Source organism: Rattus norvegicus, chromosome 1 (assembly GCF_036323735.1).
Source record: "Rattus norvegicus strain BN/NHsdMcwi chromosome 1, GRCr8, whole genome shotgun sequence".
NCBI classification, from domain to species: Eukaryota; Metazoa; Chordata; class Mammalia; order Rodentia; family Muridae; genus Rattus; species Rattus norvegicus.
The window spans coordinates 91,600,871-91,628,216 of record NC_086019.1 but is presented as its reverse complement, the minus strand read 5'-3'; the positions used below and the strand labels follow the sequence as shown (position 1 = coordinate 91,628,216).

The 27,346-nt window shown below is 48.5% G+C and overlaps 3 protein-coding genes across 17 annotated transcripts; 2 read left to right on the top strand and 1 right to left on the bottom strand.

The window, feature by feature from the left end:
- Positions 1-726: 726 nt before the first annotated feature.
- Positions 727-10,205, bottom strand: Actmap (actin maturation protease). 14 transcript variants are annotated; one of them, NM_001346308.1, is made up of 7 exons: positions 10,118-10,205; positions 8,860-9,312; positions 5,635-5,703; positions 5,210-5,334; positions 3,976-4,105; positions 3,811-3,881; positions 727-2,887 (listed from the first exon to the last, which is right to left on the bottom strand). In NM_001346308.1, the coding sequence occupies exons 2-7, from the start codon at positions 9,198-9,200 to the stop codon at positions 2,550-2,552; spliced, it is 1,074 nt and encodes a 357-aa protein (NP_001333237.1). In that variant the 5' UTR covers positions 9,201-9,312; positions 10,118-10,205; the 3' UTR covers positions 727-2,549. The 14 variants fall into 14 exon arrangements, with proteins under 14 accessions (NP_001333237.1, XP_038943077.1, XP_038943108.1 ...); XM_039087149.2 differs by lacking the exon at positions 10,118-10,205 and adding an exon at positions 9,584-9,861; XM_039087180.2 differs by lacking the exons at positions 8,860-9,312; positions 10,118-10,205 and adding exons at positions 6,686-7,177; positions 7,393-7,774 and having other exon boundaries at positions 5,210-5,417; positions 5,539-5,703.
- Positions 10,098-18,798, top strand: Snrpa (small nuclear ribonucleoprotein polypeptide A). 2 transcript variants are annotated; one of them, XM_006228564.5, is made up of 7 exons: positions 10,098-10,237; positions 10,677-10,768; positions 12,999-13,171; positions 14,169-14,345; positions 16,317-16,490; positions 16,865-16,953; positions 18,424-18,798. In XM_006228564.5, exons 2-7 carry the CDS (start codon positions 10,696-10,698, stop codon positions 18,581-18,583), a joined length of 846 nt encoding a protein of 281 aa, XP_006228626.1. In that variant the 5' UTR covers positions 10,098-10,237; positions 10,677-10,695; the 3' UTR covers positions 18,584-18,798. The 2 variants fall into 2 exon arrangements, with proteins under 2 accessions (XP_006228626.1, NP_001008304.1); NM_001008303.1 differs by having other exon boundaries at positions 10,175-10,237; positions 10,674-10,768.
- Positions 18,799-25,197: 6,399 nt separating this feature from the next.
- Mia (MIA SH3 domain containing) lies at positions 25,198-26,891 on the top strand. Its single transcript, NM_030852.2, has 4 exons — positions 25,198-25,333; positions 25,419-25,552; positions 26,116-26,226; positions 26,702-26,891. The coding sequence occupies exons 1-4, from the start codon at positions 25,210-25,212 to the stop codon at positions 26,723-26,725; spliced, it is 393 nt and encodes a 130-aa protein (NP_110479.1). The 5' UTR covers positions 25,198-25,209; the 3' UTR covers positions 26,726-26,891.
- The last annotated feature ends 455 nt before the right edge of the window (positions 26,892-27,346 follow it).

Sequence of the window (27,346 nt, the reverse complement as noted above, 5' to 3'; positions counted from 1 at the left end):
TGGCCTAAGGAGGCCAGAAGAGGGCACTGGACCCCCCTGCCCTCAGAGCTAAAGTTACAGCTTTACCTGCCTCACTTGGGTTCTGGATCCAAACTTAACAGGAGCAGGAAGTGCTCTTAATTGCTGAGCCATCTCCCCAACCTCTTTTTTCCCCCTTTCTTTAAAGATAGGATCTCCCTGTGTAGCTCGGGTTGGTCTGGAACTTGAGGTCCTCTTGTGTAGCCTCCAGAGTGCTGGGATGACAGTGTGTGCCTTGACAGTCACTGTACAGCTCTCCTAGAATGTGACCTTTTGCTGGTGTTGGGAGCACTGCAGCCACCCAGGCTTGTGTGCTCTCTTCTGGGCAGGTGTACCAGGTGCCTGTCACTTTCTGTGTTGAAGAGTTGATGCACTCGAAGAGACACACACAGTGCCTATGACTAACTTAAGAGTCTTATATAGATAGCTCAAGTTGGCCCTGACCTTGTCATGTAGTTGGTGATGAGCTTGAACTGCTATGTGGCTTCTATGTTCCAAATTATAGGCCAGCACCACTATCCCAGCTTTCGACAGGATGTGGCATGTTCGAGGTTAACCTGGACTGTATAACAAACCTGACAAAATCTGTCTTTAAAAAAAAAAAAGACCCAACAAACATCATATTCTTCTCTTATGTGAGAGGGGGCATCCTGGGGACTCTTTGAAGAGGAAATGATATTGGAACTAAGATGGAGAAGTTAGGGGGAGTAAGGGTTAAAAAATCTTTTTATTTGCATTTCTGTGAATGTGCATGTACCACAGCAAATGGAGGTGAGGAGGGAACCTGTGGGAACCAGTTCCTGCTCTGCCCTGGGTCATCAGGCTCCACAAGCACCCTTAGCCACTAAGCCATCTGCCAGCTTAAGGAGAGTGGCCATCAGTCAGCTCAAGGCTGGCACTGGCACCTGCAGTCTCTATCTGAAAGGCCACCATAGCAGTCAGGTAGCCTGCATGTGCCAAGGAGAAGGAAGGTTAATTCCTGTCTGTGAATGGGAATGGGGACAAGCAGTGTGTCCAGGCTCTTGAAGGTGCTTGGTGAACTCAGTGTCTTAAAAAGTGCCCCCAAAGATAGACCAGGTGGAAGGGCCATGACTAGGGTCTGAGTTACCAAGAGTCTTCTAGGGTGGGCATGTAGGATCATGCAGGAGGAAAAGACAGGCAGATCTCTGAGGTTGAGGCCAACCTGGTCTACTACCTAGGGAGTTGTAGGTCATCCAGGGCTACATAGTAAGACTGCTGTTTTGCTTTTGAGATAAGCTCTCACTATGCCTCCCTGACTGGCCTAGAGGTTGTTATGTAGACCAGGCTGGTTCCAAATTCAGATATCGCTACTTCTACCTCAGAGGTTCTCAACCTTCCCAATCCTGCAACCCTTTAATAAAGTTCATGTTGTGGTGACCCCAGCCATCAGATTATTTTCAGCATTATTTCATAGCTATAATCTTTCTACTGTTATGAATCATAAAGTGAATATATTTTCTCGAATGGTCTTAGGCAACCCTGTAAAAGGATCTTTTGACACCCAAAGGTGTCATGACTCAGTAGTGAGAATTTTTGTTCCTTTGAAAAACACAGAAATATTATGGGAATATGTTTTCATTTTAATCCCAGCTGTGGAATATGGGGCTGCTCCAGACCGTCCACAGCAGCTGATTGGCCTCACATTCTAGCAGGGGTGTGATTTTACCATTTGCAAATTGTTTCTGAGACTGTGACCTTCGGAGATCTGGGGACTTTTCAGAAGGTACATACATGTCCAGGGCCTGAGAGCTGAGGGGCTGCTGGTTGTGGTTTGTTAAGTACTTGTGTGCAAAGAAGAAACAAGGAGAAATCAGAGGGGCTGGAGAGATGGCTCAGTGGTTAAGAGCACTGACTGCTCTTCCAGAGGTCCTGAGTTCAATTCCCAGCAACCACATGGTGGCTCACAGCCATCTGTAATGGGATCTGATGCCCTCTTCTGGTGTGTCTGAAGACAGCTACGGTGTACGCGTAACATAAAATAAATAATTCTTTCTAAAAAAGAGAGAAATTAGATATCCTGACAGCAAAGATCAAACTTGCCCCAAGGAACCTGCCGCCCCTCATCTGCAGGCAGCAGTTGAAGGAGGGTGACGTCCCCTTTTCCCTGTCTATGGTTAGGGTTGAAAGGTGGAATAACCAACAGTAGTAAAAGTCTGGCTGCATGACCCACAGGTTGAGAACCACTGCTCTACCTTCTGAGTGCTGGGTTTAGACGTATGTGCTACCACCCCCAAGGCAGAGATCATGCTTTAAAAACCAAAAATCCTCCACAAAAACAAGTTTCCCTTAGCCAAAGCAATGCTCGATTGTGGAGGTAATTAGTTTAGACTTTGGACAGTGGTGAAGCTTGTGACTCCATATATGGGGTAATGTTTGAAAGACTTCTGGTCTTCAAGATACTCACTATAGGCAGATGGAACGAGCTGGACTGAAAATGCCACATAAAGGGATGGAGCTGAAGCATTCTAATGTTGATGGAGAGAAGTTAAAAGCAGGTGTCCCGGCCCCAGCTAATGGCTCCCCTCCTGTGGTCTGAGCAGCAGGGCCTGGCCACAGAGGCCAGCCTGTACCCCACCAGCAGGTACCACGTACACCCGTCCATCTGCAGCCCTTGCGGGTGAGAAGTCTGTCAGCTGCAGGTTGCTATCCCGGACTTGGCTGTAGTCCCACAGCTGGTAATGCCAACTCTTGCCCTGCTTGGAGAGAAGGAAGATGGCACTTGGGGAGCTTTCCTCTGGGAAGGATGGTGGTTGGTGGGGTGCACCAGGCACTGGGTGGAAGAGGCCTGGCAACTCAGAGTCTTCAATGTAGCCAGGGCTGGGCACATTCTGCACACCTATCAGGACCCCTGGGGGACAGGAAGAGGATGTGAGTTGCCTAGGTTACAGTAGGTGCCTGGGTAACTCTCTAGTCCAGGTGCTGCTTGGCTACCACAATGTTAGTAGGGCTCTGTGGGTACACAGCAGGGCCTCTGGCTCCCATGCCGCCGCTATCTGAAGTCTGCCTCTTATGGCACATTGAAGATGGAGACAGCATTATAAGGAAAAGAACCCAATGTCTCCAGTTGTCCCAGAAAGAGCCCCCAACAGGCCACTCAAGGCCAGCATCACATCTGGAGGCCTGGACTGATATACACAACCTGCCCTCCTTCCAGGCAGGTGAGAGGACCAAAGTGCTGGTGACAGACATGCATGCAGAATTAACTGTATTCTGTGGGAGCCAATGCTGACCAGGTGGCTGTAAGAGGAGGCAGCATTGCCTCATTACTGTTTGTGTGTGTGATCCCTCTAGGTTTAAGTGTGGGGCCCTGGCCTACAATCTGTGGTGCTATTTAGCTGGTGGAACCGTGCTGAAGGAAGGGCATCACTGGGGTGGGGCTGAGGTGGGGTGAGCTACACTTCTAGGTGGTACTCTCCGTTTCCTGATCTCCCAAGAACTAAGGAGCTCTGTGCCCTAGGCTCCTGCCATCATAGGCAGTCACCAGCTACCATGTCTTTCCCTCCGATGAAGCATCCTCTGAACCGTGAGCTGCAGAAACCTCTAAGTTGCTTCTGTGAGAAAATCTAATACACTTCCCCTAACTCCTTCACTTCCACATGGGGACAAGCCCGGAGATGGGAAGAAACTTAGGCAGAACTAAGAGTCTGAAGAGGCAGGAGCTGGGCTACTCCTGGAGCTCTTTATTCCTCAGTCTGGATCTGAGCTGTTCTGGGGACTCTTAATTGGTAGACATTTGAGGGATTTGATGCCTGCTGGGGGACAACGACCTACCTGCACTCACAGCCCAGTGGGCCTTATGGCCTTTCTTTTGACATGGCTCATGGTTGAAATCCTCATCATAGCTAGGGCTGGTGTTAAGGTTCAAACTGTGTTGTGGCCCTGGGTGCCACCCTTCACCATCCCTACCCCACTCCCTCCCAGGTCATCCCAGGATGCGGGATGAGCAGGGGATGTCCGGTGATGAGGTGCTGTAGAACTCGATCTCTGTTGGGACCACCCAGGCCACCACAAAGGAGCTCAGCCTGACAGCCCAAAGTCTCCTGGGCCAGTTTGGCCATGTCAGCCACTGGAGAAGGAAGAGAAAAAGAGGGAGGGAGAGAGTGTGAATAAATAAGTCCATAAATATATGAATGAGAGTCATTTTGAAAGAGCTTATGATTGGTGTGAGTGCAGAAAACGAGGTGCAAGCAGGGTCTGATGTCATAGGTCTGTAATCCCAGTGATTTCAAATGTTGAATTAGGAGCATCAGTTGTTCAGTGCTGGCCTGAGCTACCCAGTGAGTTCTAGACCAGGCTGAGCAATTTGGTGAGCCCATTGCTCAAAAGAAAAAAAAATGAATGAAATACTTTGACACAGTTGGAAACAGAGCTCAGTGGTAGAACCCCTGGCTAGAATCCCCCAGTGAGGGGCTGGGAGTGTGGCTCAGTGGTAGAGCCCCTGCCTAGAATCCCCCAGTGAGGGCCTGGGGGTATGGCTTAGTGGTAGAGCCCTTGCGTAGCAAGCATTATGTTTCTGACTTCAATTCCAGTAGTACAAAACACAAAAGCAAAGATAAGATACACAAACACGGTCAGATGCTTAACCACTTAACCGTGATTGGTTTTCTCTGCCAACAATATAGCCAATTCAAGCCAAATTAAAGTATAAAGGCAAGTTTATTGGGGGCAGCTCTTAGGCAGGTTCACTGGTGCCAAGGAACAAGGCCAGGGAAGTTGCCGAGCAGAGACAGAGGAGAAGGGGTAAGAAGAGCACAAGTATGCACAGAGTGAGAGAAAAGCAGAGGGGTCAGGGAGGATCAAAATGTCTGGATTATGTAGTGAGAGCCTCTGGGGAGAGGAAGTTCAGCCACTGGGCTAGAAAGTTCAGGTAGGAACTGAGGAATGCTGGGAGAACCTGAAGGCCAGGTTCCCTTTTAGTAAATTACACAGGCACCTTGGCAGTTAGCTTGTCTGGGTCTGACACCCAACAAACTATAGAGACAGTGAGAGAGAGGAGTTTAGGATTAGGCAGTCTGGATTGACTTGTCCTGGTAACATCTTCAGTCTATTACTGCAAGGGGGTGAGCCAGGCGATGGGAATGAGACCTCCCCGCTCAACCTGAGTGCCTCAGCTGGCCTCATGTCACCCTAGAGAAGAGACAGGGCTGGAGGGATTTCCCAGCCAACTCACCAGAGAACATTTCTCCCTGTGCTGTGTAGCCTCTCTCCTTGGCCACCTGCACTAGTCTCTCCAAGGAGATGCTGCCAGGTGTTGAAAGAAGAGCTCCTGCCATCCACAAGGCCACCAGGCCACACCTGGGAGAGAGGCCATTCTGTAGCATGCCCGAAGTATTTCCTGAATTCCCCTGACCCAGAGGAAGGGAGAGGTATGCTGAAAACTATGCCAGATGGGGAGAATAGGTGGGAGTTAAACCTGGGAACCTAGGGAACGAACACACACACACACACACACACACACACACACACACACACACACACAGATCCTGATGTGGAAAATACCCTGAGGATTTGTGTCTCCCTCCCTTCCTGGGATGCCTGGGCTTGGGGGTGCTTGGCCTGTGGGAGCCCTCTCAAATCCAGGCGGTGGCTTCTTACTGAGGGCCTTCCTGGATGAGCGACGGCAGGTCAGCACAAAAGAGGATCCACTGCAGGTCCCTTCGAAACCTGAGGGAGAGCAACCAGGGTAAGTCACAAGGGGACAGCTCTGAGGACACCCCCTGGACACTGAGCTGTCCTAAGGCCTTAGGGCTACTCCTGTCTGGGCAGCTCACTTCCTTCTCCCCTGCTGAAGCTGCAAACCCTCCACCCCCTCTAAGCCTCAGTTTCTTCATCTGGTGGTGGTGGTGGGACCACCATTTTGGATGTTTCTAGCTGCTTCCCTCAGGTCTTGAAAGACAAAGAGCAAAGGACCTATGCAACCAGGAGTCATAATTATTTATCTGAAGAGATTTCTAGAAGGTGGTATGTTTTATACCCAAATGTTTCTTGTTTCTTTTTGTAGACATTTTCCCCCCAAATGTAGCCTAGGTTAGCCTCCAACCAGTGGCAACTTTTCTGCCTTAGTTTCCCCAGTTTGGGGATTAAAGGTATGCTCCCTGATTATTCTCCCCATCAGATATAAGGGGTAAGGGCATAATGGCTCAGTGGATAAAAGTGCCTACTGCTAAACCTCACAACCTGAGTTCAATTCCTCAGACCCACATGCTGGAAGGACGCACACACACACAATAAACAGATTTAACTCAGCCTGAGTAAAACCAAGAGATCACCTTAACGAATCTGAGTAGGCCGCAGAGCTCTGCTGAGGCAGCCACATGGTTTCAGTGATCTCGGAGAGCTGCAGTAATTATTTATCTACCCCGCCTTAGATCATTCAGTTCTGAGATAAAAGACACAAAACTTTTATATTTATACTAAGGCTTAATCAGCACTAGAGCTGGGCTGATAGCCACCTTCTTATCAATATCTACTTCCGTATCAATAACCCCGAGTTATAACATGCTATGTTCCATCTGGGCAGCTCTTAACTCAAATTGGTCAGCCATGTTTTCAGGATTCACCTACTCTATGGCGTCCTCCCTCCACCATCTTCTTCCTCCTCATGGTTCCTGCCTCAGACCCCCAAGCCTGGGAATCAAAACCTCACCTATCTCTCTTCTGCCCAGCTACAGGCTGTGGGCATCTTTATTCACCAATCAGGGGTGACCTGGAGGCAAGGTCACATAGCATCCCTAGGTGTACAGGAGCGTCTGTTCTTCCCTGAGGCAAGCGGGCCAGTATTGAAGTATTACAGTAAGAGGTGACAGAGGAAATCTCAACAGTTTTAAATTAAGGAACAAGGTTTGCACAACAAAGATTGGTAAATGGGAGGAGAATTCACTTGTAGGTCTAAGCTTTCATACAGAATTCAGCATTACATTCACAGCAACAGACCAAGCCTCAACATGGGTCCCTCAGGCCATATGCCTGTTTTGTCCATTCCAAGGCCAGTGAGAGGCCAAGCCAGGGGTGGCAATTGGGATGCTCACACGTGAGGGATACGCAAAGCTCCAGGCTCTCGGTTTAAGATAATGCTAACGCTTGACCACGGCAGTGTGCTTAGAAGCACCAAGTCCTCTCCTTGAGTTCAAATGGAGACCTGTCCCTTCTTTTTTTTTTTTTTTTTTTTTTAAAGATTTATTTATTTATTATATATAAGTACACTGTAGCTGTCTTCAGACACACCAGAAGAGGGCATCGGATCTCTTTACAGATGGTTGTGAGCCACCATGTGGTTGCTGGGAATTGAACTCATGACCTCTGGAAGAGCAGTCGGGTGCTCTTAACCGCTGAGCCATCTCTCCAGCCCGAGACCTGTCCCTTCTTTGTAAAGAGGCCGAGAGGGAGCTTCAGCTTTCTTTGTAGGTGCCCATGGCGGAAGTGCTGGATCCTTTAGAGCTGGTGCTACGGTTTTAAGCCACATTATGTGGGTTCTGAGGACCCAACTCAGATTCTCTGCAAGAGCAGCAAGTGCTCTTAGCCAGACTCAACTTTCAGTCCTTCTAAAAGGCCTGACTTTGTCATCCAGGACTTCCTCAACAGTTACAGTTCCCATCCCAGGAAGTTGCTGAGAACAACAAATATTTAAAAACTCAGCCAACCATGGTGACTCATGCCTGTAATACCAGCACTTTGGAAGGAGAGGCAGGACTGCCATAAGTCTTGGGCCAGAGACCCCCGTCTCCTCCTCCTCCTCCTCCTCCTTCACCACCACCACCACCACCACCACCACCACCACCACCACCACCACCACCACCACCATCACCACCAATTCTAGCAGTGGTGGTGTATACCTATAATCTCCTGATGTGGAGGAAGAAAGAACAAGGTATCCTCAGCTACATAGCAAGTTTGAGGTCAGCCTGGGCTACATGGGATCCTTTCTCAAACAAAAACAAACAGCAGCCCAAGAAATAAAGCAAAATAAACAAATCCTTTAGCGTAGTGTCTAACACATATTACGTTTGTGGTGTGATAGGTTCTTTGCACTCAATTTTCATGATGGCGGCTGGGCTACATGGTGTGTGTACCTTATAAATGTGGATGGAGAGCTTAAGAACCCCCTTTCCATCCTTCCAAGACAGGGTCTCACTATGTAGCTCAGGCTGGCTTTGACCTCATCTCCTGCTTGGCTCCCTGAGCTCTGGTATTATAGGCATGCATCATTATGTCAGGAACTAAGACTTTTTTTTATCAATTTGGACAAGAGGCTGTGGTCTCTTCTCTATGCTCTTCCCTTACTGCCCGTGTCCCTGGGTGCACCACTCTCTTCTTGGAACCTTTGACTTTCATTCTTCAAAGCAGCTTTCGTCTCCCAGCGAAGCCATTCCCTGGCTCACCAGACCTCAGGACAGTGCAAATCCCTCCATCCAACTCGCCACACTCCGTGTGCTGCTGCTGACCTGTGTTCCCAGCTCCCCTTTGCTAGTTTTTTGCAAAGCCTTTACTCTTCATCTGCGCCAGTGCTGTCTGCTCTCATGGCACCGTCTGTTCACCAGCACTGGTAGCTGCTGCTTTTCTAGAAGCCAAGGCTGAGACCTGTCCTTCGGGCCCCATTATAACTCTGGCTACTCTGGGAGTCAGTCACTGGCTTCTGCTCAGAACCAGGCATGAGCAGAAGCTGTTCTCTCTCGCTGGAGGCCAACCACTGAAGAGCTAAGCAGGGGCCTATCTGGCTGTTTGAGATGGAGGAAATGGGCAAGCAAAGAACAGCGTGGCTATGGTGATTTGTAAACAGGTGGCTGTCTGAGATCTGGGCTGGCAGGGGGGTGGTGACCCTACCTGTCCTTGTGCAGCTTCAGGAGTCTCTTTACATCAACTTTGCCTTTTGGAGCTGGGCCAGCCTTCTCCAAGGCCTCCTTCAGGAGCCGGCTGTTCTTCAGGCCGTAGACATGAGGGAGAGCAACCTCCACAGCAGAGGGTGGAGGGGGTGGGAGAGGGGGTGGTGGAGGGGGCGGGGGCGGAGGTGGGGGTGAAACAGAAGCCTGGAGACTACAAGGAGGAGATGGTAAAGCTAAGTCCGGGGGATTTGGGGGTAAAGGAGGTGGAATGTTGGTGTCTTGGGTCTCATGAATTATTGGGGGGATTATGGGTTTTAGGGGGAAAGAGCATTGAGAAGTCATTTGGGGTCTTCAGGAAGAATGAGAAAGAGGATCCTCCTAAATCTCTCAAGGATGGAGATTTTCAGTTTTTAAAAGAACTGGATGAGAGATATTCAGGCCTGCACATTAAGACCTGTAGAAAAAAATAATTAAAACTAGAACTGATTGCAGAATATGGTGCCTGACCAGTTGGTCTGGGAGAACCTGGGTTAGTATTTGAAACAGTGGAAAGAGAAACTGAGCTAAATCAAATGAAGAAGGCTGTGCTATGGGGCTGAGGCTACATTAGAAGGGAAATTTTGTAGGCGTCATCTCAGCAGCCGTAACTAAGCTAGTTTTGGTCACTTCTGTAATAAGGAGGTTCAGATCTGTTGTGAGGTGTCCAAAGGATGAGACTGGCCTACCTCACATCCCGGGCCTGAGTTTGAATCCTTGCATCTGAGCTAGGGTCAAGAGGTTAAAAAAAGACACGTAGGTGGGAAAACAACCTAATGGTGGGCAGGGTCAAGGAACCAGCCAGGAAGCATGAGAGTTGCAGCAGCTCAGCGATCAAAGGCCGACTAAGTTGGTAAATACCGCTCCACTAGAGAATAGAACCTAGGAATTTGCAGAGGCCCCTCCCCGGGAGGAAATGGCGTCACCCTGCCAGCCTCCAAGTGTCCTTTCCCATCCCACGTGGTAGAACTCGCAACCAGCACAACGCGCCTTGAAGGTCACGTGATACTGGCGGAAGGGGAAGAGGTGTGGCTCCCGAAAGGCAGTCTCCAGAATAGCACTGGAGCTCTAACCACGTCCCAATTGGCCAAAAGCTCGTACCCTTCTCTGATTGGTCCGTCCCCTCTCGGCAAGGGGGAGGAGCTTATCGCTAAGGCGGGAACGCAAGCGTTCTTTTCCTGGGCAGGCACTGAGGCCCGGGAAGAGACTTATTCTGAACTTACGGAGTTTGCGGGCCCTGATTAGCTCGCGGAAGGGGGTAGCCGGAACCAGGGAAGAAAGAAGCTGTGTGTCTTTGCAGCGTAGCTTGGCGGGCGCTGTCGGTCTGAGCGACGGCTTAGGTGGTGAGTTCCCGCGGGTGTAGACGCCGCTCGGCGCCGGGGAAGCGGGTGGAGCACTTGGGGAGGCCTCTCTTTTGAGAGACTAGGATGTTCCGAGTCGATCTCTACATTCTTAACTGGCTCCGACATCCGGGTTCTTTTTTCTCCCGGGTCGCCGTTCGCGCACGTGGACTAATGGGAAGAGCCGCTCCGTGTGCTCCGCCTGCCGGGGCTCGTAGTGCATTCTGGGATTCGTAGTTAATCTCTAGATCTTCCTTAACACGCGGGCTGGAGACGCGGAGTCCTAGGCTGGCTTTGTTGCTAAGTGTGCCATCCTCCCCCAATTCCGGTCTTACTCTACTCCCTCCTGGAAGAAAGATCCCTGAGCAGAGCCCACCAGTCCTTTAGAACAAAGAACTTGGGAAACGTAAGGCTAAATCGCTTTTTCTTCCTCCTTAAGCAGTACCTGAACATCTCACACCATGGCAGTTCCCGAGACCCGTCCCAACCACACTATTTATATCAACAATCTCAATGAGAAGATCAAGAAAGATGGTGAGTTCTTGGGGTAGCCTGACTCAATGCGATCTCACAAGAGTTGACCCCTTTTCACCTCTAGCACCCACGTTTCTTTTTCAGTTTTCCCCATTCAGTCTGTTAAGAATTGGCTTTGGCCTTTGTACATACTGGTTCCTTGGTTTCAACAGGCATTTTACACTCTGCCCTTTGATTTGCGCATTGTTAGTGATCTTCAAGGTTTTAGCTCACAGGTCCCTTCCAGGATTGCTCTCTCCATCGGTCTGGTGTTCTTGTGAGACTACCTCTGTCCACAAACCTCGGGGTGGTGGTCTCAGTGATTGGCTACAGTGCAGATAACACGCAGAAGCGATGGGCAGTGAATGGCTCTGTAATGGAGGTACAGGACTGTTATCCCAGCAGGTAGGAGACTGAGGCAGGTGGATCTTGAGTTCCAGACAACACTGGGCTACATAGTCAGACCCTGACACCAAAAGGATCGAGGAATGCCACTAGTGTTAGTCTTGTCTAGCGTGAGTAAGGATCTGGATTTAAGTCTCAGCAACTAAGAAGATCAGCATGGCCTGGAGAGGTGACCCAGTGGTTAAACAGCCCTCCCTGGTCATCCAGAGGATCCAGTTTTGATTTCTAGCACTCAAGGAAGGTTTGTAACTGTCTGTGACTTCCGTTCCCAGGGATATGACATCTTCTGGCTTCTGCAGGCAAAATACCCACATATTTAAAAAAAACTTAGAAAACTTTTTTTTTAATACTTTTTATTTATTGTATATAAGCACACTGTAGATGTCTTCAGACACGCCACAAGAGGGCATCAGATGGTTGTGAGCCACCATGTAGTTGCTGGGATTTGAACTCAGGACCTCTGGAAGAGCAGTCAGTGCTCTTAGCCACTGAGCCATCTCTTCAGCCCTAGATAACTATTTTTAAACAAAAATCCCGGCCAATTCAGTTTTTCTCTGGAAGGTAAGGCCCAGGGGTAGAAAGTTTACCTTTCTGCAAAGACTGAATCCCAGCACACATCTTTAAAAAACTAAACACAAGTAACTATATATACATAGTTGGTATGTGTCTATAAATGGATATGTGTGTGGGTGGGTGGTCAGGACGGCTCTAGAGAGGCCTTCCTCCTTCCACTGTGAGTTCCTGAGGTCATACTCAGGCTGTGAAGCTTGTGAAGTAGATGGATGCTCTACCACCCTTACACTGGCCCCTTTGTGCGTTGCTTTTTTCTCAGTAGCACTGAGAAGCTGAGGGAGGGTCATAGTTCTTATGACCAACTAGAGAAAATTGTCCGGGGAGGACCAGAAAGATGGTTCAGCTGGTACGCATGCTTGCCAATAAGCCTATCTTTCCCAGGTCCCACAATAAATGACTTCAGGTACCTGATGCTCCTGCCTCCAGCTCCTGATCCAGGAAATCCAGTGTTGAGATTCCGGGGTGGTGCCAGCATGTCCAATCCACAGGCTGGTAGCTGTTAGTGAGCAGTGGTCAGTAAGTGAACTTGTGACATGAACAGCAGGAGACAGGATAAGAAGAGGGAGATAAGGGGGCGTCTAGACAGACCAGTTGGAGAGGGCCTCCTGGAGGCTGCAGACTTGTGGGAGACTTTAGTGGCTCGGAGAGGGCAGTCATGGAGATGTCAGGAAAAGGACATCCCACTCAGAGTTCAAAGGCTGAGGAGTTGCAGAGACTGGGAGGTCCTGCTTGTGATCAGAGACTGAAACAGGAGGATTGCCTAGAGTTCAACTGCAGAATTGGACTGTGCCTTGAATAAGTAAGTGAGTGAATGAAAGGACTGAGGTTAGCTCATCTGGAGTGAAAGAAGTGTTTGTTATTTGAACAGCAAGTTCGTAGCGGGTATATAGCAGTCCACACCTTGTACAGCAGTGGACGTGTCCTTTGAGTGGTTCTTGGCTGTTTGTGTTACTGTACGCTGTTGAGCTGTAGCATTTCTGGGTATTCTGTCAATCGCCTGGTGGCCCGGCCCCTCATTTGGGCTGTCCTTTTTGTGTTTTTCTTCCTCCACCTCCATGCCAGAGTTTCTCAGTGTAGCCTGCCCTGGCTGTCCTGGACTTAGACCAGGCTGGCCTCAGATTGTCAGGAATCTGCTTGCATGTGCGTCCTGAGTGCTGGGATTAAGGCATGCCCCACCATGCCTGGCTGGGCTGTCCATCTTCTAAGGATAGTGCAAGTGTAGGACATTGAACCCAGGCCTTTTGTCACAGTGTCTTGTCTTCCCTGAATGCAGAGCTCAAGAAGTCCCTGTATGCCATCTTCTCCCAGTTTGGCCAGATCCTGGATATCCTGGTGTCTCGGAGCCTGAAGATGAGGGGCCAGGCCTTCGTCATCTTCAAGGAGGTCAGCAGTGCCACCAACGCCCTGCGTTCCATGCAGGGCTTCCCTTTCTACGACAAGCCCATGGTGAGTATCTTGAATGTGAAGTTTGCATGTTGTGTGTAGTGTAGGAGACTGGGCGGGCGTGGACTTCCTGTGGCCTGTAGTGTTCTAAGGATGCGACTTTCTCTTGCTGTTCCCCTACTTCCTGTGTTCCTTATACGGGGGCTGTGGGACCACAGAGTGATCAAGTAGCTGAGTGTGGTGGCTTGTGCCTACATGCAGGAGGCTGAGGCAGGAGAATTAATTGCCAAGAGTTTTGACTCAACCTAGACTGCAGAGTTGGAGCCTGTCTAAAATACTCCAAAAATATGATGGAATCAAAGTGAGCAAAGGATTCTGAAGACGTCCTATGACTGCAGCCTCTTGCCTGTACTGCCAAGCTCCACTGGAAGCCTTGTTTTAGCCACCACCTTTGCTTGTCCCCCTCCACACACCCAGCCTTGTCTCCACATCTGAATTCTTCTGAGAGCTCCCGTCCCTCCTTACAACACTGTCTTTCAGCTTCCTAGGAAAGCACAAAGGGTTCCCCTTGTCCTTGTGACCTCCCCTCCTCACTTCCTCTTATCCCCATGTAGCTAGGCAGGAGTGGAGCCCATCCTCCTGCCTTCGTCTCATGAGCAGCTAGGATCCCAGACCAACCTTTCTCATCCCTTAGCTTCCTGGCTGTTCCCTTGCTAGGTCCTCCTTGTGTCCACAGGGTTCTCACCCCTCCCTTTTGTGTGTCTGCTTTTCCTGACCATTGTATCTGAAAAGTTGTATCCAGGTCCCCTTCTCAGCAGGGTGGACCAGGCCAGACTGAGCTCATGTTGTAGCTTACAGTTATAGCTGCTTCCAGGCGCTTAGACTTACTAACTTTCTACAATAATTCTGTCAAGTGGAAGATATCCCCATTTTACAGATGAGGAAGTTGTCACCAAGCAATCTCTAACATTTTTTAGCAAGCTCCTTTTGATGTCTCATTTTGAACCCTAACAGTTTCCCCTGATTTCTATACCCTTGACCTTTCTGCTCTGATTGGTAGCGTATCCAGTACGCAAAGACTGACTCAGACATCATTGCCAAAATGAAGGGCACCTTTGTGGAGAGAGATCGCAAACGTGAGAAGAGGAAGCCCAAGAGTCAGGAGACACCTGCTGCCAAAAAGGCTGTTCAGGGTGGGGCAGCTGCCCCTGTGGTTGGCGCTGTCCAGCCTGTACCGGTAAGTGCAGAAAAGTGTCCCTCCCACTCCTTCAGTCACATGGCTTCATGTGGGGGTAGAGTGAGCACGTTGTCCCATTGGGTTGGGTGAGCCATATGGATGGAACAGGTCTCTCTTCCCCTGCATACACTTGATTGTTTTTGAAGGTCTGTCTGCTAGTTTTCTTCCTTGAGTTTGGTTTTGTTTTGTGTATCTTTACTTCAGTGTGTGTTTGTATGTTCATGTTTGTGCATGCTCACGCTAAGTCCATGTCTCTATAGAAAGTAAAAGTTTACCAGCCTACCATCCGTCCAGTCCCTAGTGCTGTAAGCAGAAGGAGAAATGAGGAGAGAGTTATTCTCTGTTGAGGAAAGAGATCACAGAGTAAATGCAGAGGTAAAACCGCCTTTGCTGGGTAGGAGGCAGAGCGCCTGCACATGCTCTAGGCAGACGTGTCCGTGATGCTGTCTCTGCTGGTAAAAGTGCTGGCCAAGTAAGTCCTGGGATCCCGTGGAAGGAGGAGGGAACCTTCTCAGTTGTCCAGTGCTGAAGACAGCTTCTGGAGTTCCGGCCTCCAAGACGGCCAGCCTATGGGTAGAGGGATAGCTCATAAGACATGACAGTCCAGCCTGGTAGGGAATCCTTGCACTTCTGATGCCCTGCCTAGGACGAGGTATGCCTAGTTCCCATAAGGTTCTGGGTTCAACTCCCAGCACTTGAAAGAAGGGAAATTAACCTTGTACTACGTCAGGGTTAATGTGTGCCCTTGCGAGTGGTGTCGAGACTGGGAGGTTAAGGTTATTCTGGCCTGTTTTGAGAACATTAATTCAAGCTGACTCATGGGCCCAAGTGTGACAGCTGACCCAATAGGAAACAGGGCATCATTCTGCAATGGACTCCAGAAACACTGCATAAAGGAAAGGACAGCTGAAGTGTGGAGCCTCCTTCCGTCTCCATCCGATGGTTCTTAGGCTGAGTCATTTTGTAGCTAGTGGTGGTAGATGTGTCTTTGGCTTGGCCCAGTGATCACTTCTGCTCTCAACCTTTCTTCCATCTTCGATTTATTTTCATTACTAAGTTACATTTTTGCTTATTGTCTGTGCTTATGAGTGTTTATGCCCATGCACATGAGCGGAAGTCAGAGGGCAACTTGTGGCCAATTTTCTTCTACTCTACTGGATCCTGGAGGTTGAACTCGGGGTGTCAGCTTGGAGGCTGGTGCCTGCTGAACCACCTTTTTTGTTTTTAGTTTACATTAGAGTGTTTTTAATATATGTATATTTTAATACATATAGGAGTATGTCCATGTGGGTATTTGTTTTTTTATTGCATACGTGTGTGTGCCTCGGATCCCCTGGTCTGGAATTAGTAACAGTTGTGATCTGTCCTCTGTATGCTGGTCCTCTGAAAGAAGTCAGAACTGCTGAGCCACCTCTTGTCTTTTTTTCTTCTTTTGTTTAAACATGTAATTTTTGGGCCACATGTGCTACACACCTTAAGTCCCAGCACAAGGCAGGCATGTATGTCCTTGTGGGTACAAGGCCAGTCAGGCTACGTGGTAAGAACTTTCTAAGTTTGTGACTGTTTGTGCACTTGAGTGCAGTCCCTGTGGAGGCCCAAAGAGGACACTGGATCCTCTGGAGCTGGAAACATAGGGCGCCGTGAGCTGCTGTGTAGGTGCTGGGAACCATGCTCTCTTGACCACTGAGTCATCTTCAGCCTCCCTCCAATGTCTTTACATACTTCTGGACAAAGTTGGGCCTTAGTAATTATGCCTCTTTTTTCCCCCCTTCAAAAAGCTCTCTGTGGTCTAGCATTCATCCTTGAACTTCAGCTTTTCCTTCTTGGCGGCTCAATTAGGTTTGCTTTTCATCTTTTCAAGTGTGGGTCTTTCTCTTTCTGTCTTATCTCAGTGGCTCCGTTGTGCTGTGGGCACTGTGACCTTGCCTTCCATTATCCCTGTGACATCACTGCTAATTCTTTTCTCCACAGGGCATGCCACCGATGACTCAGGCACCCCGCATCATGCACCACATGCCAGGACAGCCTCCCTACATGCCACCACCTGGCATGATCCCGCCACCAGGCCTTGCTCCTGGCCAGATCCCTCCTGGGGCAATGCCCCCACAGCAGCTCATGCCTGGGCAGATGCCACCTGCCCAACCTGTAAGTGTCCCTACCCCACCACAAGGTCTCCTAAGCATAATCTTCCAGGAGAAGTAGAGCGGTTACATGGGCTTCTAGGTCAGTCAGGTGGCGCTGCAGCTGAGCTCTTGTGTGGTGACCCGACCTGGGACAGAGGGAAGTTGGTTTGTGAATTGGTCTGGGAGAGCATGGTGCAGCTAAGCCACTGTCTGCATCCAAGTTAGTGCATGTACTCGGGTCCAGGTCTCTGCTGCCTTGGGCCTTTGGTCTCTGGGCAGAGAAAGGTGAGAATGTGTGCGTTGGAGGAACATGTGGTGAAAGAGGGTGGTGAGCAGAGTGCAGTGCTCGGCATCCCTCTTGGTACCCATGACCATGGGCTCCCCTCTTTCCCACAGCTCTCGGAGAATCCACCCAATCACATCCTGTTCCTCACCAACCTGCCTGAGGAGACCAACGAGCTCATGCTCTCCATGCTCTTCAACCAGTAAGTGGGGCTTCCTGCTGGGTGGGCAGGTCTAGGTGTTTGGTGCCCAATGCCTGAAGGTGTGAAGTGGGATAGGAAGGAGGTGCATAAGGACACGCAGTGCTGTGGGCATCTGTGCGCAGGTCTTTCGGGTCCCGGGCTGCCTTTGCTGAGTCAGTGTCCTTACAGGTACAGAGCAAGGGAAAAGTGAAAGCAGTAACATGTTGAGGCAACCTGTTGAAAAAATGGCGTGGGCACTCGGGACAGGAGGACCTCGTGCCCGGCCAGTGTGATGGAACCTGTAGGCCTTGAGTAGAGGGACTGCGGAGTGGAGAAGGGCTGTTTGCCTAGTCTTCGGGTTTCTAAGAACACCTCTTCCAGAAATGTCTGGTCAGGCTGGGGGTGTTAGTGGTGGTGGTGTATACACATAATCTCAGTACGTGGTTCAAACAGGAGGCTTGAGTTGAGGATCATTTTCTGCTGTGTAGCCTAGGCTATGTGAGGCCCTTGGTAGGAGCGTTACTTGATCTATGTATGAGGCTGTCAGCCTTGTCTGGTATGGAGGAATAGTCAGCTCTGAGATGGGGAAAGTTTGTTTGCGACCTTACTCTCCTCCCCCTCTTTTTTTTTTTTTTTCTTTAAGACTTTCTTAGTTTTACTTTATGCATTTGTCTGTTTGTGGCTATGTGCCAGAATTGTGGGATATCCTTGAGCTCGAATTTTAGGCAGTTTTGAGCTGTCTGACATTGGTGCTGAGAACTGAGCTTGGGTTCTGCAAGATCAGTTCTTGATCTTAACTGCTGAGCCCTACCTCCAGCCCCTCCCTTCTTGTTTGTGATGGAAACAGATGGTTTATTAGGTAAACATGGGCACAGTCTTCATATGGCCAGGAGCTGGTGATCCTCCTGCCTCCACCTCTAATGGAAGTCTGACCTTCCATACCTGGTATGGATGATTCTGTAGAATTATGCTGAAGGAAGTTTGAGAGACCAAATAAAGCTGGAAGCAGGACAGTTGATACGCCATCTCCACAAAACACTGCGTGTTTGTGAGACTGCTTGCCCCGGAAAAGATGTCCATTTCCCTGGAGCAAGTGAGGGAGTTCAACAGTCATGATGGCACCTTGTAATCCTGGTGCTCAGCCTGAGGAGCTAAGGTCCAGCCTGAGTTACTTAAATAGGGACCCTGTCTCAACAAAGCAAAAACCAGAGACTGAGAGTAGGGATTGGTGACAGTTTGTGGGACTGGGGGTGGACTTTGGGGGAACAAGGGGTTCTAGCACTTTGTTTGGTCCACATTGTGATTGTTATTTATGTGATTTCATTTAATGTTGTTTACGGTAGAGGATCTGCATGTATTTTGTCCACGTAATCCTTTGGGTTTGTGTTGTGCATTATGGGAAGCTTAGCTTCTCTGGCCTCTGTCACTGGTGCCAAAATATTAGGGGAAAGCTGAGGTGGGTCTCTGAGGTCTGTTATTCCCTTCTCCCAGGTTCCCTGGCTTCAAGGAGGTGCGTCTGGTCCCTGGGCGCCATGACATTGCCTTCGTGGAGTTTGACAATGAAGTGCAGGCTGGGGCAGCACGAGATGCCCTGCAAGGCTTCAAGATCACACAGAACAATGCAATGAAGATCTCTTTTGCCAAGAAGTAGCACCTTTCCCTACGGAGTGCCCCAGTCCCCATTCTGGGGCTGCCCCTTCCCCCTCTCTTGGCTCAGTCCCTGAAGGTAAGTCCCCCTTGGGGGCCTTCTCAGAGCCGTGAGTGAGTGTGTGTCTGCCACACAGCATTGTACCCAGGGTCTTCCCAGACATTGCACCTGGCGCTGTTGGGTTGTGATTAAAGTGAGTTTTTAGGTTTGGTTTTTCACCAGTCTTGTCCGCTTTATTTTCTTGCCTAACTTGTTTCCTTCCACATCAAGAGTTTGGATCTCGTGGCTTCTGTGGGTTCACAATCTAAGAAAACACTCGGGAGTGGAGCAGTATTAAATGCGTCTGAGGTCTCAAATCACGGAATGCAGGAAGAAGAGCACCGTGTATAATTGGGCGGGTTTCGTGCTGCAGGTTGCTGCTGCTTGCTTCTGCTGCTTTTGTACTCTGCAATAAAGAGGAGAGGCAGTGAAGACTGTCTCCAAGGCGTTGGGTGAGGAGGACAAAGCTGCTTACATCACCAAGGGACTCTCTTGTTATTGTAGCCAGGGGAGAGGCAACCTCCCTCTCCACATTGGCCTGGTGGCTGTGTCACATGCATGCTGTGGCCAGCCCCTCTGGTTTGCAGTCACCCAGTGGTCAGTTAGTATCCCCAATGTGAGCTTTATTATCTTAACTGTGTGAAAAGGAATCCTCTATTAATGCCACAATCATAGTATTCCCACTGTCCCCGCAGACAGCATCAGGCACTTAGCTGACACTCGTAGTAGATTCAGTATATACTGAATAAAACTTAGAAGTGAAAATCAACATTGCTAGCTTGGCCTTTGGTCATACCCAGACGGCTGAGAGCGGGGGTGCTGCCTGGAGTTCCCTGACAGCCTGAGCTGCTGTGGTGGGTACTGGAGAGTGAGGAGCAGTTAGGGCAATGAAGGTAAAGTCCTGATAAGGTGTCCTAGGGTGGAGCGCTTAGGCTCTCCTGGCGAAGGGGAGTTCAGTCTCATCTTTACCCAGGATTCTACCTCTTTTTTTTTTTTTTTTCGGAGCTGAGGACCAAACCCAGGGCCTTGCGGTTGCTAGGCAAGCGCTCTACCACTGAGCCAAATCCCCAACCCCTTTTACCCAGGATTCTAAGACTAACCCGTGACTTGGCCAGCTCAGAGGCCAGGGTCCCCTAAGTCACCTACTCTGACCTTGTCAAGTGGCTGAACTGGGGTCAGTTTTCTCTTCATCGAGGCCGAGAATGAGAGTCAGAGCACTGCAGTGCAGAGTGGCCGGGCCGCAGCAGCTGTCAGTGCAAAGATCCTGAGGTGGGAGAGCTGCGTGCCTGAGCACAAGGGGAGCTCCACCATACGGGCGCCTTGTGCTCCTCTGGTAACATGGTGGCCTCTGAAAGCTACTGTGGTCATGTGTTATCTTGAGTGGATTGTGGTTAGTCCCCGACCTCTAATGTGACTCTGGTCGTGGTGTGTCTGTCTGTCTGTCTCTGTCTTGGCTGTCCTGGAACTCTATAGACTGAGGAGGTCTTGAACTCTGCTTCCCAAGTGCTGGGATTAACGTGTATGCCACCACCGCCCAGCCAGTTAAGCCCCCTTGTTTTGAACTGGTGACCCACTTCAGAAACTACCAACCACACACACACACACCCCAGCAGATGAATCCAGAGTTCAGAAACCTGCAGTACTTTTTCCCATCTTCATTTTTTTTGAGGTGGGGTCTTAGGCTGCCCACCTAGCTCCAACTGGTAGCCTGAACTGACTGACACCCACCCCCATGACTGGAGATGTTTATAAGCGTCTCCCCTCACCTCCAGTCTCCATCTCAGCCGAGCATTCATCACTTGTAATGGCTGTGACTTAGCAGCTGGAGGTGTGACAGTAAACTAGTGACTCTTTTTCATACTTTCGCAGTCTTATTTCCGTATTTTTTCCCTCATCTTGCAGAAAGCACAAAACTTCTTGGGTAATATACTGCCCTGCCTCCTTTTGGGGTGGGGTGGGGTGGGGTGGGGTGGGGTGGGGTGGAGGATGGAGAGATGGCCCAGCAGCTAAAATCACCTGAGATGACTTGCTCTATCAGAGGTCTCAGGTTTGGTCCTGGTGCCCACTTTAGGTCACAGCTGCCTTAAACTCCAGTCCCAGGGCGATCTGCTGCCCTCCTCTGGCCTTCACGGGCAACTGCACTCATGCACACATACCCATCCCCTATCTACCTACACATAAATAAATAAACTCTTAAAAAAAACATTTTGGGCTGGAGAGATGGCTCAGCGGTTAAGAGCACCCGACTGCTCTTCCAGAGGTCATGAGTTCAATTCCCAGCAACCACATGGTGGCTCACAACCATCTGTAAAGAGATCTGATGCCCTCTTCTGGTGTATCTGAAGACAGCTACAGTGTACTTATATATAATAAATAAATAAATCTTAAAAAAAAATAAAAAAAAAAACAAAACAAAACATTTTTTCCCTGATGTGGTCTGTGCGTTCTAGGTTGATTTCACATTCACAGTCCTGCCCCCGATGCTGGAACTGTAGGTGTTTCCAGCTCACTTGGCTCTTCCCGTGAGTAGCCAGTATCATTAGAACTGTGCTTTGAGTCCTAAGGGACTCCTGAGGTACAATAAAGATGACTTGGACACAGCGGTGAGTGATGGATGGTAGGTGGTTGGCATACATAATTTGGGTCCGCTGGACAAAAATTTGCTGAAATGGAAGTGGGTGAGATTTCAGTGCAGTGTTCAAAATAACAGTTTATAATTAAAAAGTGATACCTAGAAGTTTATTTAACATTTCCAGACCAGAAGTCAAAGGGTGAATAAAAACAGTGAAGAGGCTGGAGAGATGGCTCAGTGGTTAAGAGCACTGACTGCTCCTCCAGAGGTCCTGAGTTCAAATCCCAGCAACCACATGGTGGCTCACAACCATCTGTAATGAGATCTGATGCCCTCTTCTGGCGTGTCTGAAGACAGCTACAGTGTACTCATAAAATAAATGCCTTTTTTTTGTGTGAAAAAGGATGGTGAAGGATTTCTAGATAATGAGATACTATATGCATTAAAGGCAAAGTCTTGTTGGCTTTGGGGTGTGGTAAGAGCTGGGAGGGCTGGGGTTAAGAGGGAGATTCTCAGCACCCACGCATCAGTTCACAACTTGTTTCTCCACTCTAAGGGGATCTAAGAGCATCTACACAGCATGCATTCAGACAAAACCCCTGTATATACACAAAAAACTAGAGTGGGAAAAAGTCCCTGTGTCAGCCCTCCTGCAGGTCAGCCCATAGTCCACAGTCAGTGCAGACATCCATCCATAGTGTCTATAAGCAATTGGATGCTTCAGCGTTTGCTGGGCCTTGGGGCAGCCCTTCCTCAAGTCCAACCGTCAGATAAAATCTCCACATTGTGTGGCCTGTTGATTGCAGCCTCAGACTTCAAGTCAGACAGAGCTCCAAGATTTCTGACCCACCAAAAACCTAATGGTAATGTTTTGCTGTTGTGGGCACCAAACTGAAGTTCTCACATGTCAGGCACATTAGAAGCACTGAGTGGGCTAAAGTAAATTGTGTTTTGGGTAATAGAGCCATTTCTACAATGAGACAATATGGTGAGTGTGCTTTCTAAATGCCTGCCTGTTTATTTTTACTGCCGGAATCTCAGTTCTGCCCATGTCATACAGATGAGATATCCTTGGTTTCCAAACTGCTTTTAATACTAAGCATACAGTTCCCTATATTGGAAGCTTATTTTTCAATTTTAGGTTTATAGGCATGAGTATTTTTGCCTTCACGTATGTATATGTACCATGTGAAAACTCAGAGGTCAGAAGAGCATCAGATCCCCTAGAACTGGTGTTACAGATGGTTATGAGCCCCCACCATATTGGTGTTAGGAACTTAATCTGGGTCCTCTGCAAGAGCAGCAAGTGTTAACCACTGAGCCATCTTTCCAGCCTGTGCGGTTTTATTTTTTGAGACAAGCATATAAATTTGAAGTCACTGTAACTGAGGGAGACTTTGAGCTTCTGTCTTCTTATCTCTGCATAGATAGTTGTGGGATTATATACTATTATAGTGTATACACTGCTGTACACAGGTTATTTACTGCTGTGGGTGGACCCCAGGGCCCAGTGGATGCCAGGCCAAAGACTATGAATTGAGCTACATCCTCAGCCCCCTATTGATTGGTTAGTTGTCTCCCAGAGCCTTCAGATTTTCACTCCTTGATGAATCTCCACAGTGCTAAGATTTGGAAATAGGATTTACAGTGAAGTATCTACCGCCTAAAGAAACACTTTGATGTATTCTAAATTGGGAAATTCAAACATGAGGACAACATGCTATCTCACATTCTCTTCTACCAGCTTCATTTATTTATCGACTGTGGCCAAAGCTTTTCAAGGGAATCTCCACATCCTACGCTCTTATTTTACACTGGTCTTGAACCCAGGGCTTTGTGCATACTAGACAAGCTCCATCCTGGGCCCCTTATCCTGGGCCCTTTGTCACATATTTTAGTTATAAATTATCATACATTACTTTTTGGCTTGGGAATTGAACCCTAGACTTATCAGGCATTCAACCACTATGTGCCTGTTCTATTGCTATGAAGAGGCACCAGAACTAAAGTAACTAAAAAGGAAAGCATTTACTTGAGGTCTTGCTTATAGTTTAAGAGCATTAGTTCATGGTGATTATGACAACATGGCAGTAGGCAGGCATGATGCTAAAGCAATGGCTGAGAGCTTAAATCTGACAAGATGAGGCAGTGAGAGAGGGAGGGTGGTGTGTGTGTGTGTGTGTGTGTGTCTGGGCCTGTCTTGGGCTTTTCAAACTTAAAAGCTCACACAGCTCTATCAACAAGGCCACACCTCCCAATCCTTCTTAAACAGTTCCACCAACTGGGAACCAAACACTCAAATCTATCAGCCTATTGAGGCCACTCTCAAACTACCACAACCATTAAGCCATAGTTTCAGCCTCAGTCTGCTGATTGCACCTTGTGAGGTCATTAAACATGCTCTTTAGACCTCTGTTCCTTGCATATCTGTTGATGGACAGATCCTTCTGAGAGCCATGTCAGGTCAGGAAACAGTGATAACTAAGAGACCTTGAGATAAATCTTGTTCCTCTTCCTACTTCATTTACCACAGGCATACATTCTTTAGCTCAACTTTGTGAACTGGGCTTGTTAGGGCCACTCCTGAGGCGATGCAGACCATCTTCGATACATTATGTGTACATATGACTATATATACGATTTTTATACTTATACATACACACACATACACATACACGATCACACACATCACACACATACACATACATAAACACATACACATAACACATCACACACACATATACATCACACATACACATCACACACACATACATAAACACATACACATACACACACATCACACACATACACATCACACACACATCACACACATATACACACACTTCATACACATACACATCACACACACATCACACATACATACACATACATAAACACACACACATCACATACACATCACACACACATACACACACATACATACATCACACACATACACATCACACACACACATACACACACATCACACATACATACACATACATAAACACACACATCACATACACATCACACACACATACACACACATACATACATCACACACATACACATCACACACACATCACACACACACACACGATTTGCTGAGGCAGGTTGATCTCTTACGAATCTGTGGTCTATATAGGGAATTCCAGGCAGCTAGGGTTATGCAGTAGGACCCTGTCACAAGAAAAGGGTGGGCCGGAAAGATGGCTCAGCAGTTAAGAGCAGAGCACTGGCGGGTCTTCCAGATGACCCAGGTTTGATTCCTAGCACTTAGTTCTGTAGTTCCAGTTCCAAAAGACCCAATGCCCTCTTCTGGCCTTCAAAAATACCAGATATACATTCTGCAGATCAATCATATAAAACAAAACAAAGCCAAAAAATCCCACCAATAACAACAACACTTGATAGGTATGTTTTGTTTGCTTTCATTGCTCTCTTTATAGATGAGGGGAGATAGTTTATAGCTCAGAAGCTAGAACAGCTTAGCTCCCAGGGAGGAAGTAGCCTGTGAATGAACAGTGAGCCAGGTGGGACAGTGCCTAGCCTGAGGCCAGACACTGAGTGTTTGCTCAGTGCCTGGGAACCATGGCTGCCACCACAAATCAAAGAACTGCCTTGTTCCCAGACCCCAGTACAGGAAATTCCAGGGTGGCTTTTCAATACTGCCTTCTCAGGCTCAGTCTCTGGAGGGTCCAGGTACCTAAAATGACTTGAAGGTGGAATCAGATAGTCCTCATTGCCTATCTGGGTCTCTGGTTACCCAGGGGGTGGCTGCTACTTGGAGTCACCTGGATTGCTTTGGGCTCAAGTGGGCATTTTCTTTGGCCCATAGCCCTTACCCTCTCTCTGAAATGGTACCGGCTGGAGAACAACCTTGGGGAGTGGGTGGGGGTAAAATTTGGTTCGGGGCGGAGACAGGATCAAGAACACTGGTTTCTTTGATATTCAGTCCAGAGGGAGGGCAGGAGGAGCCTGGAGGCCCCGTTCCTCACTTGGTCATTTGAAGTCCATGATGGTGTGCTCCCCAGTGCTCCTTGGTATTGTCATCTTGTCTGTTTTTTCAGGCCTCAGCAGGGCTGATCGAGCCATGCCCAAGCTGGCTGACCGGAAGCTGTGTGCAGATGAGGAGTGTAGCCGTAAGAGACAGGGGACAAGGGAAGGGGGCTGAAGGCTTGGACTGTTAGTCTGTTTTGAAGTTGCCATTCCGTTCTCCCTCCCCAGATCCTATCTCCATGGCTGTGGCCCTTCAGGACTACGTGGCCCCTGATTGCCGCTTCTTGACTATATACAGGGGCCAAGTGGTATATGTCTTCTCCAAGTTGAAAGGCCGTGGACGGCTTTTCTGGGGAGGCAGTGTGAGTCTTTGGGGAGTGATCATGGGAAAGGTATGGGGTTGGGCTGAGTGTAAAACCTGTTTTCCCTCTGATGGGAAAATTTGGGGAGAGGGGAAAACAGGATTTGAGGGAGGAAGGACATTTTGTCACTTGTTGCATTTTGCTGTCTTCAGACACACCAGAAGAGGGCATCAGATCCCATTACAGATGTTGGTGAGCCATCATGTGGTTGCTGGGATTTGAACTCAGGACCTCGGAAAGAATAGTCAGTGCTCTTAACCTCTGAGCCATCTCTCCAGCCCCACTTACTGCATATTTTACTTTAGAAATTACAGGGAAGCTTGGTGCCAAAGCTCTTTTTTAGACCTGAGATACAAGAGTGAACAATTCTAAGGGGCAGGCAACCAGCAAGGCATCCGAAGTCCCAGCAAATACGGCATTGTGAGGATTAGTTATGGTGGCTACATTTTATCCATGAGCAAATGGCATTTAAGCCGAGATTCAAGTCAGAGAGGAGATTGTACACAGGCATTCAGCAGGCATAAGTGCCATTTCCCTAGATGGACTTTTAACATCTCCTCCAGGTGCAGGGAGATTACTATGGAGACCTGGCAGCCCACCTGGGCTATTTCCCCAGTAGCATTGTCCGGGAGGACCTGACTCTGAAACCTGGCAAAGTCGATATGAAGACAGATGTGAGTGTCTTGGGGTGGAGGTGGGAGGAGGAGGAGGATGGTGGTTCCTTCGTTTTCTTACCTGTCTATGAGAAGTAATTATTTTTGTTGTAGTTATGAATAGTATGTATTTTTTTTCTTGAGACAGAGTATATATTCAGGCTGGCCTCAAAATCACTAGCCTCCAGTTTCAACCTCCAGAGGGCTGCTGAGTTTACTGGCCTTGCCCAATGCTGAGTGATTTCTAATTGGGAAATGACAGAGGGTTCAGGACTCGAAGTTAATTTGTTCGTTTCTGGGTGGTCAAGCCTAGTCCTTGCAGCTAGAACTTTTGTTAGAACGGCTAGATGCATTGCAGTGTGATCACCGGTTGGTTTTCTTTCTTTCTTTTTTTTTAAAGATTTATTTATTTATATGAGTGCTCTATTTGCATGTATGCCTTCATGACAGAAGACTGGTTGGTTTTCTATCTACTCTTTTTTCTACTCTTTTTCAGGAATGGGATTTCTACTGTCAATGAGCTCAACCCACCGATGTTATCCCTGCAGTTACCCTTCCGGTTTGGGCAAATACAGCGGCCAACTGCAAAGTGTTTTGTCCCTTTGGTTTTTGGGGTGGGCATGTACAAAGAATGTTTCACGGGTTCCTGAACCTAGCCAATTAAAGCCCTGAATGTTGTAACGTCAGTAGTTACTAGGCAGAGTTTCACTTTGCATGCCCTTTGCTCCAAGGTAAGGTTTGGAACCCCCACCCCACCCCGGGCACCCAAAGCAGGGGAATAAACAGTACAATATACGTATGCTTTCCTCCCTTTAGAAAGGAGTTGAACTATTGGTCTGAGCCAATTAGATCCCAAGAAGCGCATAGATGGCACAGACCTTTTTCTTTCCTTCCTTTTTCCTTTTTCTTTCTTTCTTTCTTTCTTTTTTGAGACATGTTTCTCTCTTTTTTTTTTTTCTTTTTTTTTTTCGGAGCTGGGGACCGAACCCAGGGCCTTGTGCTCGCTAGGCAAGCGCTCTACCACTGAGCTAAATCCCCAACCCGAGACATGTTTCTCTATGTAGCCCCTGACTGTTCTGAAACTCATTATGTAGATCAGGCTGGCCTCGAACTCATCGATGCCTCTGCCTCTGCCTCCTAA